General features: G+C 41.1%; 1 protein-coding gene across 1 annotated transcript in view; it reads left to right on the top strand.

The window, feature by feature from the left end:
* Positions 1–16,321, top strand: part of SOBP (sine oculis binding protein homolog (Drosophila)) — a 165,494-nt gene that overhangs the window by 43,514 nt on the left and 105,659 nt on the right. Inside the window, exon 4 of the mRNA XM_010856698.1 lies at positions 425–576. Within this exon, the coding sequence (XP_010855000.1) occupies positions 425–576 (152 nt within the window). The remainder of the gene's footprint in view (positions 1–424; positions 577–16,321) is intronic.

The following is a 16,321-nucleotide window of genomic DNA, read 5'->3' as shown; positions in this document are numbered from 1 at the left end:
TTTTGTAGGTTAGCACTGGGCAACCCACTCAATATGGATCTTGTAGGCTGTCAGCAGTACCCTTGAAGAAAGGAGTCACTTTCCAAGCTTCATTAGTACAGAGCCTGGTTTAACTAGGCAGAATAAGCATTTGTACCAGGACAAGAAGCCCTGGGAACCCTCATGGCTCTGCAGTCATGCTTTGGTTTTTAAATAAATGATGTCTTTTGGAAACATAGGAGCCAACCAAAAAAAGAAAGAAAAACGAGAGAGAGAAAAGCAGTAAGTCTTTCCACCAAGAGCTGCCTATTTTCCTAGGTCAGAAAGTGGTGAGGTACTGAAATTAAGATCAGACCTCAAGTAATTCTCTGAGGTTCAGGGTGTGTCTAAGTTTGAAGGGATGTTTGCTTCTGATATGAACATTTTTCTTATACTTTTATTATAGAAGATGATGTGTCAAATGTACAAATAATGTGTGCCTGGTGCCAGAAAGTGGGAATCAAGCGCTATTCCCTGAGTATGGGAAGTGAGGTGAAAAGCTTCTGCAGCGAGAAGTGCTTTGCCGCCTGCCGACGAGCCTACTTCAAGAGAAATAAGGTAAGAGCACCGTAGAGAGAGGCGGCCCATGCAGGCCTCACCGCCCCGTGCGCATGCGCCTCTTAGCTTCTAGCTGAATTCACTGCGCACCCCGTACTTTGATTCTTTCTGTTTTGTCTGTTCTCTTTCTCTGTCATACTTAACCTTCTGGATTAAAGAGCCCCCTTCTAATGTGTAACCTGTCCTTCAATTTCTCTTGTCTTGGTGTTTGAATTCTGAGAGGGTGAATGAATCTGATGAAGACGCAGTGGTCGCAGCCGGTACCCTAAGTGACAATCTCTCTGGCGGTAGAGTACTAGACGAGGGTCTGTGAAAGAGAAGTGGTAGGAATTTCCTGTCGAGGCTGAAAAACTAGCCACAGAAGCATGGCCAGAAAGCTTTTAGTCCGCTCAGCTTTATACTTGTTTGCAAGGTGAATGTTGCTCTGGCTCTTTCCAAAATCCGACCCACAAATTCTAATCAGGAAAAAGTCAAGTTTTTCTTGACACCTTACATTAAAATTGATTGATATTGAGAGAAGATGAAATAATGAATATATGAACCAACCTAGCTCACACAGCGAAGTGTTTGTGAGAAGCATGGTGGGTGAACACAGGAACAGCCATGGTTATGGTTTCTTTTTTTGTTTTGCCTTAAGACATCTCAGATCTGAAAGTGTCCTTTTAGAATAGCGTTAGCCACCATTGATGGGAAGTGGAATGCATGATGTTTTTACAATCAACATACACACTCAGTTAATTTCCTGATCTTTTAAGAACCGCTATTGCATTCTGCCACTAATAATTGAAGTCAATTGCTAGTTCTTGATTTTCCATTGATCTGCAAATCTTCCTTAATTCATAAAATCGTCCACATTTTGCTAAGCATTTCCATTAAACAATGTCAAAATCTGTCCTTCTTTGAAGCAAACAGTTACTGTTTTTTTAAGTCTGATATTTGCAATCCTGAAATGCTAATTTGGGGCTCACTGCATTGCAAGAAGCACTGTTGCAGCAAATTATCTCCTTCAAATTTGGGTCACATCATTCGGCCAAAAAGCATAATGCCAAAAGAATTAGGCTGCAGAATTCAGCGAGGTGGAATTTTAGTAGCAGTCTCTAAGAATTAGTCTCATAATCTTCACTGGAACAGGGAGACAAGTAAGGAAATTGGAATTCTTTTGGGACAGTCAACAGTTCACTTTCCCCTGGGAGGGGCCTCACGGGAGGGGCTGGTGAGGCTTTAGAGGAGGGTGGTTGGAACAACGCATGGGAGACACGTTTTGTTTTAATATTTGGGGATTAAAATGATCTCTGAGACCCTGAGGCTCCCGTTTTGAATGCTGAGCACTGGGGTAACAATCACAAGAGTGGGCCCAGAGCTTTCATCTTCAAAGCCGTACTTACCACAACAAAATACTTTGCATTCCATCCCAGAAGATGGCTATAGAACAGGGGTTTTGTCTTTCTATTTTTCCAATGGGTCTGAATCTTGATGGACTGCCTGTAGTGAATAAAATCAGGCAAGATAAATTTGTCACAATCCTGGTAATACATGTTGCACTTTGCACAGTGATCCAACTTTTTAAGCCTTTGATAAAAGGTATCTGATTCAATATGAAAAAAAAGTCCATATAATACATATCATATATATAAGATATACATATTTATAATTATAAAGTTTAAGGTCAAACTGAATTTAAAATTCCATAGCATACAGTTCTGAAAAATGGATAACTGGGAGCCAAGATAAGAGTATTTGGAATACTTAGTAGGTAAAATCAGCAAAGGGAGAAAGACCATTACTCTTCACTTCCTGCAAGTAGTTATTGGGGTAGTTCTTTGAATATCCTGTAAAACCTGGGAGCGGCAGTGACTTGACGTTTAGCCAGTGACTTTGAGGGCTGACCCCCCCCAGCCCATTAGTGTACATACAATACCTGTCATTTCTGCAATCTTCATGCTTATTTATGTATTCCAAACCTCTGCCCCACTAGACGGTATCGTTTTTCAGATAGAGAAATAAACTGGTCACATCGCTTGCTATATTCTTTTTTTTTTTAATTTCAAGAGTGTTATCTCTGCAACAATATCCTATTGTATTACAATAAACATGTACAGCTGCTGCATTTCTGTTAACTGATAGGATTTTGTGGTCATTTCATTTAGGGCTTGGGTTTCCTAATGGATTGTATTAGATACCAGTCTCCATCCTGCCATTTCTAAGAACTGCTGTACTAAGCCCCAGGGTGTTCCTCACTGAAGACAATAGCAAATAGCTACTTCTGTTCTTGTATCATTTAACAAAGTCTTTAGTCCTCATTATTAAGATTGTGGACTGCTTAATCTTAGAGGGCAGAATTCCTCCCATTCCTACATAAAAGATTTTCTGGCTAAATTCTACACTTTTAAATACTGAGAAGTGGATGGAAAACAGAGTGAATAATGTGTATGCAGAACAGAATTTTGCCTTAGGTATAATGTAGAATCTAAAAAAACATGTAAAATTAACTATGTTGTAAATTGTGCTTTATAATGACAGCCCACTTCTTGGTAGATAGCATGCTGGGATCTAAAAATGGTCTCTAAGTTGAACCCAAATTGCATGCATAACTTTACAAAGAAAAATCCTGGTAGAAAAGGTAGCTAATTAGGAGCAGTATTCAGCTGACCTCTGTTTTGTGTCTGAGCAACACCTGCATTTGTGAATGTAAATTGGACAGCTGTGCCTGTGCTTCCCCTGCCATCCTCTTCACAAATGCTTGGGTATAAAGGCAGGAACTGATTTTCTGCTAAAAAACAAGGACAAAAATAGCCCAACTCTCAGAATGAAGGCCCGCTGAAAATTGGCTCTTTAAATTTCATTTGCTTCTCAAACCTCCTTTCTGCTGGGGTCTCTGTGTTTGTTTGATGGAATAGGTTAAGAATGACACATCCCTCTCTTCCAAACCCTGGTGCTGTGAAGTAAGGGGGGATGGAAGGAAGCCAAGTTAACCCTTTGTGGCATGTAGGTTATAATTTTAAACCAACTTAAAATTCAATTTGAAGAGTAATTTGGATTGCTGTAAGTATGTAGGCTTTCTTCGGAATGCTTCTGCTAGAACTGTGAGTCACAGCTGTATTCATTTAAGGAGCCCAACTACCAGCTTACACATTTCAGGATGTTGGCTCTAGGAAGTGTATGGTGTTGATTCATAATCATATTTCATAGAATCCTTATCCCCAACAGGCTCGACTGCTGACTCCAAAATGTTTGAAACAATGGGTAAGACAAATACTTTTGTAGTCTGTGGGCATCAGCCGAACAATGGGATGTCAATCTCATTACTTGATGCACTGCAGACTTTTCAGGGAACTAATAGCTCATTCTTTTCCCAGCCCCTTCTTGAGGCCACAAGTAGAGAAGAACTTGAGAACATTTCTAGCCTAGTGTTTTCCCTAGGAGTTGGAAAGTCGTATACTCCTTAGTGGTTTTGTAAGAGATGCTGAAGTGTTTAGTCCAACTAATACCAGTTTTACTTTGCACAATAACAGACACTTAAAAATATTCTTTCCTAAGGGAGTGATGCCTTGTAACCATTATCCCACTTAAAACAAGAGTAACAAACAAGACCACAAATAGTAGTCTTTTCCAAATATCCTGTGTTTGATCTTTTTCCTTCTGCATGGGAAATATCCTGTTGTCTAAACTGATGTCTACAAATCAAGCAAGAAATCAAAATTCAAGACAAAAGGCTAACACAGGCAACGTAAGGAGGTTTTCTTTCCTTGTTCAGATACCAAATTTATAGGGGTCTCACTGATACTTTAGTAATAGACACAAATTCCTAATAGCACCGAAGTTTTGCTTTTTGTTCTAATTGTTCTGTAATTTGAGATAAGAATAGATGGAAATACGTCTTCAGTATCACAACATTGCTGTTCTTCCACAGACTATAGTGGGAAAATATCTATGTAGATAAGAGATAAAGATGAATTAAAAATAAAAAGGTTATATAGACAGAAACAACATTTGCAGATGATATCAATAAGATCTTCATAACAATCATGGTAATAATAACAAATATTCAGTGAGGAGAATATTGTATAATAAGCATTTCCTTTACTTTCAAGCTATATTGCTGGATACACAGCATGTATCATCATAGTATTTGGAGTTACATTTTGTTTAGACTATTGGGCTGTTTATTAAACTTGAATATATCCTGGGGAAGATTCTCAGTTTCAGACCTCACTATAGAACCTAGTAGTGCAGAAGAAATGTGTAACAATTGCCTTGTTAATCTAGTGATTAACCTGTCTACTTTTTTTCATTTAAACACCTGCAAGATTTAATTTGCAAAATGGCTATCATTCATGAAGGTTTAGGGAAGGACATTAAATTACCTGTAATTAATGTCCCAGTTGCCTGAAGCTTAGGCCACGGACTTGCTTTTGCCAGTTGTTTGCAAATATTCTTCATTGACAGAATTCTTAGGGAGCACCAGATTTCTTCCTGTAGATTCACCGTGTTTTTATGGGGTGCCATTTTTTTTGGTGCCAATGTTTTTATGGGGTTGAGACTCTATGACTATATAGCTGCACTCTGGCCTGAAGAATGTCTGCTTTGGTTCTGCATTGTCTTCGAACTGTGCTGCGAGCCTGCCCACTGCCTGCCTATAGAGTGGCCGCTGCCTCCCAGGACTTTAACCCACAGGCTCCGAGGCTGAGTTAGTTCCTTTTCAGTTACAGCAAACAAAGGTGTCCTCAGGAAGCTTTGGGGGAAAGAATAACAAACCCACCTGTTTTCTTGTTCTCTAGTATTTTGAAATATGGGATGGAATATTGATGAAATTCTGCAAATAAGAACCCGTGAAAAAAACACCAGCAGAGGAGAGGAACTGTATTAGTCCTTTGAAACACATTCAGGGTAGGGGTAGAGCAAAAGAATTCTGGCCAGAGAAATAAGAAGCAAATCAGGTTAAAGTGATGCCTGGACCCTTGAGGAGGGACAGAAAGAGTCTGAGGGCAGAGCTTCTGCAGGCCAGGTAGGATCCAGTGCCCTAGGAAGCCATCAATCAGAAGCTTGGGGGAGAGGCATGCGATCTTGAGTTTATCAGAACACTTGAACACTACTTGAGAGACACTGAACTCAAGGGACCCCCAGAACACAAAGAGAATGGGGCAAGCAAAAGAAAAAGGGATCACAACCATGTACTGAAAGAAAGGAATAGCAACCATGTCCCATAGTTTTGAATGGGCTACATGTTGGGATATTGTGGGGAAACAGAAATAATTTTAAACTATTACCCAGAATAGATGTCAGCTTCTGAATAATATTAGATATTTTAGATTAAATATGAAAAGATGATTAAAACTCCAAAATAGCTTCAAGCACCAATACTTTATTCAATGTTTCTTTTCAATGAGCAGAAGGAAGAGGGGCTACTTTCCATAGATTCAAATCCCGTCACCCAGAGACTGATACACAGGGTTACTGACATAGATGCTTGAATGTTAATTTTCAGACAGTCTCTGGCCATCCTTCTGGTGATAGCTAATGCTTTACACTTAAATCAAGTTTTTCTCATCTGAACTGCCGGTAATTATCCAATCCATCTCAAAGGCACACTCCCTTTTCACATTAACCACAGTGTCAGATTGCATCAGCTGCACTGTGCTCCGGTGGCTGTGGCTGCACAGTGATGAATGTTTGTGCTCTGAGTTCCTCGTCCGGTGTCTGTTTGGTTAGTGGGCAGTTCAGGGAAACAAATGATTAGGAAGGGTTTAGTTATTTGGGACCTGCGTTCTCCTTATTGATCCAGTCACTCACATCGTCAACTTTCTCACCTTGCTGCTAACAGTGTTTAGGTGTATCTGAAGAATGAGCTTTTGAAGAAATGGCTCATTTTCTTGTCCTTCTCCAGTCGTCAGCTCCATGAAGCTCAGAGTTAGTCTTTGTGCTGATTTTAAAAGGAAGGTGTCATGCAACTGTACTAGTAACGACTAGGAGGGGGAGAAGTTTCTAAGAGTGCTTAGTGCACTGTCTGGAGAAACCAAGAGAGATGATTGTGCATTTTCCTAGGATTGTAGTTATGCTCTGTAAATTCAAATGCTTCGTTAAAAACGTTAACTGTCTAAATAAGTGCATGCATAAGACAGGCCAGGTGGCTTGCTTTGAGATATTTTAAGATAGTAGTTTGAGTCCAGAATTTCTCTCATACACTTTTGCAATGTCTGGTCATAAAACCTAGTATGCCCAAGAGGGCCATATGCAGGAGATGCAAACTATAGGCACACCCGTGGTTATTTTTATTTCTCTCCCATCTCAGTACCTCTGGATAGCTTTTGTACACATAAGCAAAAGTATGAACTGGGCAAGCCACGTGCAATTTTTTGTTCCTTGGGCTCTCTGCTCTTTGTTCTTATTCTCACAGATTAGGATAGAGTAAAGAAAATCTTGCAGCAGAGGGCCACTTAATTTCTGCCCCAGCAGCTCAGACTGAGAATGGGAAATTCCCTAGGTTGCTATCCACTCTTAGGGTGGCCATGCACACAGTAAAGTCTAATGTCTCCTGACAGGCTGCCCTTGGAGGTTACAAATGCCAGTCTGTTGTATTCTCTGTAAACACAGGCTGTGGGCCAGAGCAGGGGCCTACTACAAGCTCTGGAAGGCAGATCAATGGTTTAATGAATCCATAAAAGATGCTTGAACTCTGCTGCAATTTACTGAGCACTCTAGTTAAATGAAACTCCTGTAGTCTTTAGCAAAGATGGAGATAATCAATGGCCATAGATAGAAGCCAGTGTCTGATAATCACAACCTCCCGGAATTTGTGTTGTGGTCTCCTGGCTAACAGAGTGTTAGTCAGGTCAAGGCTCTGGAGCTCACCACATCTGTATTGATCTTTTCTGAGTGTTTGAGCTGAATTTGGCCTGGAGATGACATAAGTGTAATAGTGCTACTTCTGTGAGAACTGTTTTTAAAAGCTATGAGATATTATTTAAAATAAATTTTGCTTAAGGCAGAATGATTAAGCTCAAGAATTATATTTATTCTAACACGTGGTGGCTTTGAAAGGCATCCCTGTGATGAAAAGTAAATAGGTGAATAAAATTCATTCTTGATTAAGTCCTCAAAATGTCAAATTGCACAGTGTTAAGAGCCCTGATTAATCCTTCTAAGGTAAAATATTCCTCATTAGTTTGCTATGGTTAAGGGTTAACCTCTTCTATTATAAATTCAGATAGTAATGTATTTAATGTATTTCCTGCTTAACTCATCTTCTAATAGAAGAAAATATAGTTAGTAGATGTGCGTTTTTTTCCAAATGTGCTCTGGAAACATACTGATCTGTGAGAGAGTTTTGGATGCATGTAGGAGAATTCCTTCTTAAATATGCTGAAAGGTATTTGAAAGTATTTAATCACTTTTGATTGTGAGAAAACAACTTTGGAATGATTATTTTTCTCCCACAGAGATAGTAGATTTTATGACAAATGAAAGATTTTGCATCCAATTTTTGTCACAAAAACTTAAACTGAGTTTAAGAGAGTCTGCTGTCTTAATGCAGGCTCCTACCCCAATAAGTATATTTGGGGGGTTCAATGGGTAATAGGAATTTTGAGGTATAAAGACTGCTAGTCTTCTTCACAGGCGAATATCACAAGATAAATTGGTGATTTCTATATGGATCCAATAAATAATATGTTATCTTGTATTCTGTTTTGATAGAAAGGTTGCATATTATTTATAATGTGGCAAGCAGTTCTGTGACTGCACATCCAATTCTTTGCCATAAGAGCCTTTGAAGGCCCTGATACTTCCTGTGATCATCTGTGGGATTGCCTGTTTCATAAGTGGGAGCAATTTAAGTTGTTGGTGTCAAATGCTTTAGAGATACAGAGATCCAGGAGCCGGTGAAATAAAGCTGGGCAAAAGGTAAAAACAAGGGGGATTTGTCCAACCAGAGGCAAGTGCCTCTCTGCTGCTCTTTTGTTTGTTTTTGGCCAAGCTTAAGGAAAAAAACCTTGTTACTTATTCATCCATTCATTTTTAGAAGGTAAAATGAAAAGTATATTGAGCTCCTATAATGTACTGGGTACTATTTTAGGCTTAGTGGCTACGTCATTGAACAAGAGAAAAATCCCTGCCTTAAAGGGACTTACAGTCCATTCTTGAAGGGAGATAGATAATATACAAGTTAAAAATATGTATGTATTGAACACAATTTCAGGTAGTGATATATGCTATGAAGAAAATGTAGGGTGAGGGGATGGATAGTGGTGAGGTGCTATTTTGTACATGATGGTCATAAAAGTTATCTCTGAGGAGGTGAAATGTGGGTAGGGGCAAAATGAAGTGATGGAGTAGTCATGTGAAGCGTTTATAGCAGAGGGCTCCAGAGAGGGAGCGAGTGAAAGGCAGCGGTCAGGCAGGAACAGTTTTGGCATTTTTGAGCAATAGCAAGAAGGCCATTGTGTCTGCAGTTGAATGATCAAGGTGGTTAGTGGCCAGATCATGTAGGGTGGAGAGGTAATAGTTTGGATTTTATTCTAAGTATGATGGCAGCTATTGGAAGGTATTGAATAGGGTGTGTGACATCTGATTTTTGTTGTTGATTGGATTTCTATATCAAGGAAGTAATAGATTTAAGATCCTGGAGGCAAAGGGGATTTTGAGAGTAAGAAAGGCAACAGCATTCCCATCAAAGTTGGGTGTGTCTGGCAATAGAAAATTTAAAATATCATATTCACTGAATTATTCATTCATAGTTATGAAACATTTCCCAGTAGCAAAAGTGTGTTGAACCAATTTAGGTTTCTTTTTCATTTGTTCTTTTTTTTTGGGCACACTGTGGGAAGAAATGAATGAAGGATGGATGTTGTTGGTTAAATGATCTGACACAGCAGTTTTCTTTCTATGCAGTTGACAAGGCTTGCTCCCAACCTAATGGGGAGGTTAAGGCCTCAGGAGGCAAGCTCAAGTGCCATATGGAACTCAAGTCTTGTCCTGGGAGACATATAACATATACAGGCCTTCTCAAGCTCTACCCCTCAAAGAAGCATGATGAAAAGGAGGTGGAAACTTTGAAGGGACCATCTTTGGATCAAATTATTTAAACTTTATTTAAATAAAAATTATTTAAAGTTTATTTTAAGTGTGTTAGTCACTCAGTCGTGTCCAACTCTTTGTGACCCCATGGACTGTAGCCCTCCAGGCTCCTCTGTCCATGGGATTCTCCAGGCAAGAATACTGGAGTGGGTTGCCATTCCCTTCTCCAGGGGATCTTCCCAACCCAGGGATCAAACCTGATCCCTGCATTGCAGAATCTGCATTGCAGGCAGATTCTTTACCATCTGAGCCACCAGGGAAGCCCAATTTTATTTTAAGAGTAGACTGAATTTGGTGACTGCATACTTTTAGGGTGTAGGACTTCCCTGGTGGCTCAGACGGTAAAGCATCTGTCTACAATGTGAGAGACCTGAGTTCGATCCCTGGGTTGGGAAGATTCCCTGGAGAAGGAAATGGCAACCCACTCCAGTACTTCTTGCCTTGAAAATCCCATGGATGGAGGAGCTTGGTGCAGGCTACTATCCATGGGGTCGCAAAGAATTGGGCACGACTGAGCGACTTCACTTCACTTCACTTCACTTTAGAATTTTTTAATGCAAGTAGCAGAAGACCCAACTCAAACTGATTTAAGAAATAAAAAGCTTCTTTTATCTGATGGAACTGTAGAGTCCTAAGCTAGAGTATACTTCAGGGTAGGTTGATCCTGCAGTGCAATGGTCTTATCATGGTCTCATTTCTTCCCACTTCTATATTCTTCTGGATAGAGTGTTGACCATATTCCAAGGCAAGCTCCTCAGGGCCATGGAATGGCTAATAACAGCAATCAGGGATAGATGTCTCTTCGTTCACATCCAATAGAAGACAGAATGCGTATGGCCTAGTGTTCTGAGCAAGAATGTTGAAATTCACACTCATTGTGCTGAAGTCACATGCTTAGGCCTGAATTTGGGACTGTGACCAGAGCAATGGATATTTGAATTAGCTTGAGCCAGTGATGATTTCCTTCTGACAATGGAGTTGGGCTCATTTTCCTCTAAAGCCCAAGGGAAGCTGCATGGGGGAAGGGTAGCTACCAGAATGAAAATCTGGACACTTTTTAAAGAGGGATGAGGTCAGTGTGATGGCTGATGATATGTGCCAGCAAATGTCCATGAGAGAGAAGGAGAAGTGATCTCATGATGTTGAATTCTTTACACAACAACCATGTCATGCCCATCAACTTTTGTCATGTGGAAGGACTCTGAAACCCGTGTGTGGACTGAAAGATAAAAATGTGGTTAACATTCATCAAAGGGCCTTTAGATGCACTACCTCATCTCTCCAGGACCAGCTGCTTTGACAAACCCGATAATTAGAATGTTGGTTTTAGTGCCAGGACCAAAGTGCTGACTCTTTTGATTCTTTTTGGAGTCTATAGAACACGAGATTGCACAAAGCTAAGACAAAGGGACTGTAGTTAGCTGTTAGATATACTCATTTAGGAAGAGGAACAAGGGTGCAGTTAGAACAGCAGATAACCCAGCATGTGGCTTCATCAGTGTAGTGGCCTGGGAGATGTTGGCCATAGCCCATATTGGATGTGGGGAGTCAGATGCCTGGGACTAGATGGTGATGGGATGAGGCTGCTGTTACCCATCAAGAGTTAGCCTGCTTGCCTATACATTTAAACTTCTCTCTCTCTGGCTGAAAACTGAGTCTCCTAAACTGAAGGGAAGGGAGAGTGTCCAAACAAATTGTGATTTAGTCTGAGGCTGAATACAAGTTCAGGTGGGCAAAAGAGCAGAGACCTTGGAGACTTCAGCTTTCACAGTTATTAGTTAATTAATGAATCAATCTAACAAATATTTGTTCAGTAGCTACCATGTGCCAGACACTGTGCTAGTCATTGGAACTACAGTGGCCAATAAATAAATAAATAAAAGACCTAGTTACTGCCCTCATGAAGCTTACAATCCAGTGGGGGACAGAGATTTGTTTAAATAAGAATGCAGTTGTGAAATTACCACTGTGGCAAGAGCTATGACAGTGTGGGCGCAGTGCTGTGAGGGCCTCTCATAGGGAGATTTGACCAGTCGGGAGATCTGGAAGCTTCTCTGAGAAAGTACTGCTTGAATTGAAGTCTGAGAGATCTGAAGGGGTGTTAAGTAGGGGAAACGGGGAAGGAAGAACTCACTGGGCTGAGAACACAGCAGCATGATTTCCAGTCCTGGCCCTAGTTTGCTGCTGCTTTGCTCATTTCAAGTTTTTTGGAAGGAATGGAATTTTACCTACAAGCAAGAGAACAATTGAACAAATAAACATTGCCTAGGACAATAATCTCATTTATCCATTTGTTTGTGTGTTCATTCATCCATTTGTTTATTCATCCCACCAACCTTTAGAAATGCGTGACTTGCCTGCTGGCCTCTGCCTTCTTTGATCCTTCACTCAACCTCATAACTATAGAGTTCGCTCATTCATGGTACTAATTCATTTCAGGGAGTATATTGACAGTGCGTAACTCCTGTGGGTAGAGGCAATTTGTAAATAAATAATAATCAAAATAAGGATAAGACTAAGAACCCAAGTGTGTTTAGTTATAAACTATATCAGAAAAGCAGCAATGACAACAGAAAAGATTGGGTAAAAATGTGCTGATTTGAAAGAGAGCAATAGTGTTATTATTGTCTGATAGATATGGTTGGAAATAAACCTAATCCCTTTCCACCCCCTACCCATGACACTTAGTGTGGAAAGAGGTATGGTTTTGTTATAGAAAGAAACCGTAGAGCTATGTTGGGCTTCCCTGGTGGCTCAGATGGTAAAGAGTCCACCTGCAATGCAGGAGACCTGGGTTCGATCCCTGGGTTGGGAAGATTCCCCTGGAGGAGGGCACAGCAACCCACTCCAATCTTCCTGCCTGGAGAGTCCCCATGGACAGAGGTGCCTGGCAGGCTACAGTCCATGGGGTCGCAGAGAGTCGAACATGACTGAGTGACTAAGCACAGCACATAGAGCTATATTAACATTAATGTTGAGGGCAGACAGGAAGTTTGGGTGATGATATATTCCAACAAAGAGGAATGCTTATTGACACGCAGCTCCCCAGACTACACAAGTTGTTAAAGTGGAAACAGAGCAGCTCCTCTGCTGGCATGCCAACACAGGGCGATTCTCAGGGCACAGTGGTGTGGTGAGAAGTGAGGAATCCCCGCCCTTTCTCTGGATTCTTTGTTTCAGCCTCTTGTTTCATTTAGTGGCTAGGATCAGGATGACAAAGCCATAGACATGTGGTAATAATAAAAAGGAGGTAGGTGAATCAGATTTAATGTTCCTGGGTCTTACTGGGTGATGTGGACATGGCTATTCTAAATCAAGGGGGTCTCCACCAGTCTTCAGGATGCCAGGCAGAGAAGGGGACCCTTATCAAGCTCCGTCATGCCTGCACCTGCCTCAGGAGACTGTGAATGGAAACCCAGTACAGTTCAGCTGGAGTCAGTGGCCCCCTTTCAGTTCCAGTAACTTCTGAAAACTACATACAGTGACAGCCGTCTCCAAAAGAGGCTGATTTTAAAACTGTGATGAAAATGGCTAACAGCAGGCTGAAGGTTAAAGTAAAAAACTTAAAAACCATAAAATCTGCCTGGAGGCTATTTAAGCAAACTGTTTTCGAGGCACAGATGGTTCATATACCTCTGAGCCAAAAACAAAAAAGTAAAAAAGGGACAGTAAAGCTGGCGTGATTAAGCAGACAAGTATGAAAGTTTTATTAGTACTAAAAAGGCATCCTTTAGAAAAGTGAAAAATCTGTCTCAGGAAACTCAGAAGACATGTTAAAGACCAGTGAGAAATGGAGAGGGCAAATGGATGACATTTCAAAAAGCAACCAAAGATGGCAAAAACATGTAACGTGTGTAAGTACCTAGGGTATCAGAAGCTGTGCTCCTAGGACATCAGAAAGCAGTGTGAGAGAAAGATGTAGTGTGTGGAGAGTTGGGTGTGGCCTCCCTGTCCTGCAGAGCAATTTTTATAGGGAATTCGATGCACCTTAAATGGTGAGTTGAATCTCCAAGAAAAATCAGCTGAGGCAAATTTGAGAAGCTTACGTGCAGTAAATCAGAAGGTCCAAAGCTCATGAAGGAAATAAATTACGATGTTGCTATTAAAAATTGTAAGCATACCTGAGAAGTGGGAACTCACTGCGTGGGAGGGCCTCCAGCCTCTCTGGGGACCCCAGAGTGCTTAAGGGTGCAGTCGTGCAGTGCATTCCTTGCACGTGCAGTGCAGGGGCGTACACACGCATACACAGAAAGTCCCCAGACTTTAGGTTGCTGATCTTCTGTTATAATTTTGAGAGAAGTCAGATTCTAAAGAATCACAGAACAATACAGAGTTTATAGGGTTACCGTTTGAGAAACCTCCCCAGAGGAAAGAATATAGTACTTGTGTTTCAGGTTAACATTCAATATAAACCTAACTAAAAAGGACCAAGTGGCTTCCCTGCTGGCTCAGATGGTAAAGAATCCGCCTTCAATCTGGGAGTCCCTGGTTCGATCCCTGGGTGGGGAAGATGCCCTGGAGAAGGCAACGGCTACCCACTCCAGTATTCTTGCCTGGAGAATACCATGCCCAGAGGAACCTGGCTGGCTACAGCCCATGGGGTCACAAAGAGTCGGACACCACTAGTGATAACACACACACACACACACACGACCAAATATAGCCTTGCAAAATGTCAGGTAAGTTTGGATTTTCAAAAATCTAAGTAGTTCACTTAGAGTTTGGCTGACTCCCTCTGAAGGGACCCTTGAGGAAAATAAATAACCAAAGGCAAGGAATAAAGCCTAGTCTTGGATTAAGAACCTAGGTAGGGAGTGGATGATATTCCTCAGAGTACAGTTAAATTAATAGCATTCCATCTCAGGGGTTTATATTAGGAGTAGTGTCACTTAATATACTGATTGCTTGTTTGGGAGTAGATGTCTAGGAAGGAGGAGAAGTTTGTTACTTTTCTCTAAGTTGCATTCATTTGAAACACCACAGAGGAATATCTGCAAAATATCTCTATCCCCCTTGCCCCCTCCCCCTGCTAACCTCTGCTCTACAAACATATAATAAAGTAACCTGACATCAGATGCAATTCCATTCACTGAGCTGTCGGCTAGCATGATGATGGTGGTGGTTTAATTGCTAAGTTGTGTCTGACTCTTGTGACCCCATGGGCTGTAGCCCACCAGGCTCCTCTATCCATGGGATTTCCCAGGCAAGAATACTGGAGTGGGTTGCCATTCCCTTCTCTAGGGGACCTTCCGCAGTCAGAGATTGAACCTGCATCGCCTGCATTGCAGGCGGATTCTTTACCTCTGAGTCACCGGGGAAGCCTGTGAGCTAGCATAAGAGAATGAAAAGTTTCAGTTTCCATACTACTTGATATGGCCTATCTCTCAGCATCTTCAGAGAGGGGAACTTGGTCATGTGTGAAGGGAGCTCAGTTGTGCTCCTTACCTAGACTAAAAACAAAACAAAACGATCTTTGGCTGCATTAAAGACAGGTTTCTAAAGTGCACAAAAATGCATGAGACCATATGCTGATAATCAAGTTTTGTCCCATCTTCACAGGAAATGTGAAGTTCATTCTTCTTTAGCCTGAGTTTAATAAAAGGCTAATGCTGAACTTTAAAAGAGTTGACATAGAGGATTAAATATATTTTCATTAGACTCTAGGCTATGCAAATATGGGACACAAGAGCCTGAAAAGATATTCTGTTGAGGACAAAAGAACCAATAATAAAACCAAAGAATTGGTACAGATAAATGTAATGATAGTATACTGTGCCTCTTAACACTCACAGTTAACCTTTGCAGTTGGCCACCATGGAGAAAGACTGGGTCAGACTTCGTGGCAGATGGTTTAATACATAGTGCATATATTAACCCACCGAGGCAGCCCTGGAAATGCAAGCAGGTTGTTAATGATCGTGTATAGCAGTCGTGAGCTGCTTCTGCTCTTGCAGTAAGGTATTCAGATGTCATGCTTCAGGGTTCAAGTTGATGAGTTTCTGGGTTGGGAAAACATTTTCCCCTTTGTGTTGCAGTGCACAGCTGATGAGGCATGCTTCAGGGAAGGGGTGATTTAGACTATGTCAGCTGGATGGAAGGGAGACAAGGTGGACTCATATCCCAGGCCCATGATTTAGTTTGACTTCTTACTTCTGGTTAAAATGGTACCAGCGAGAGTACACAGAGTGTGAGGAATTCGTGAAGCAAATGTAAAGGCAGTGGACATCACTGCTATAAATCTAGTAAAACTTAGAATCTGATTAGCAAGTCAATACTGATTTAAAAAAAAAAAAAAGAATTCCCAATCCTATAGCCTGTTAGCACCATAGAGAACATGTACCAATGATGTAATTTTCATTTTCCTATATCCTTAATTGTTTAAAAAGTAAAAAAAAAAAAAGTACTGGCTTCCCAAATTCCAGAGCATTAAAGTTGACTTAAAGAGTGGTAAGGAATCCGCCTGCCGACGCAGAAGATGCAAGAGACACAGGTTCAATCCCTGGGTCGGGAAGATTCCACCAAGTAGGAAATGGCACTCCACTTCGGTATCCTAGCCTGGAAAATTCCATGGGCAGAGGAGCCTGGTGGGCTACAGTCCTTGGGGCTGCAAAGAGTCGGACACCACTGAGCAACTGAGCACACAAAAAGTGAATTAAAAACAGATAAACGCCAG

The sequence above is a fragment of the Bison bison genome, unplaced genomic scaffold, assembly GCF_000754665.1.
Source record: "Bison bison bison isolate TAMUID 2011002044 unplaced genomic scaffold, Bison_UMD1.0 scf7180017864373, whole genome shotgun sequence".
Taxonomy (NCBI): Eukaryota; Metazoa; Chordata; class Mammalia; order Artiodactyla; family Bovidae; genus Bison; species Bison bison.
This window is presented reverse-complemented; position numbering and strand designations above follow the sequence as displayed.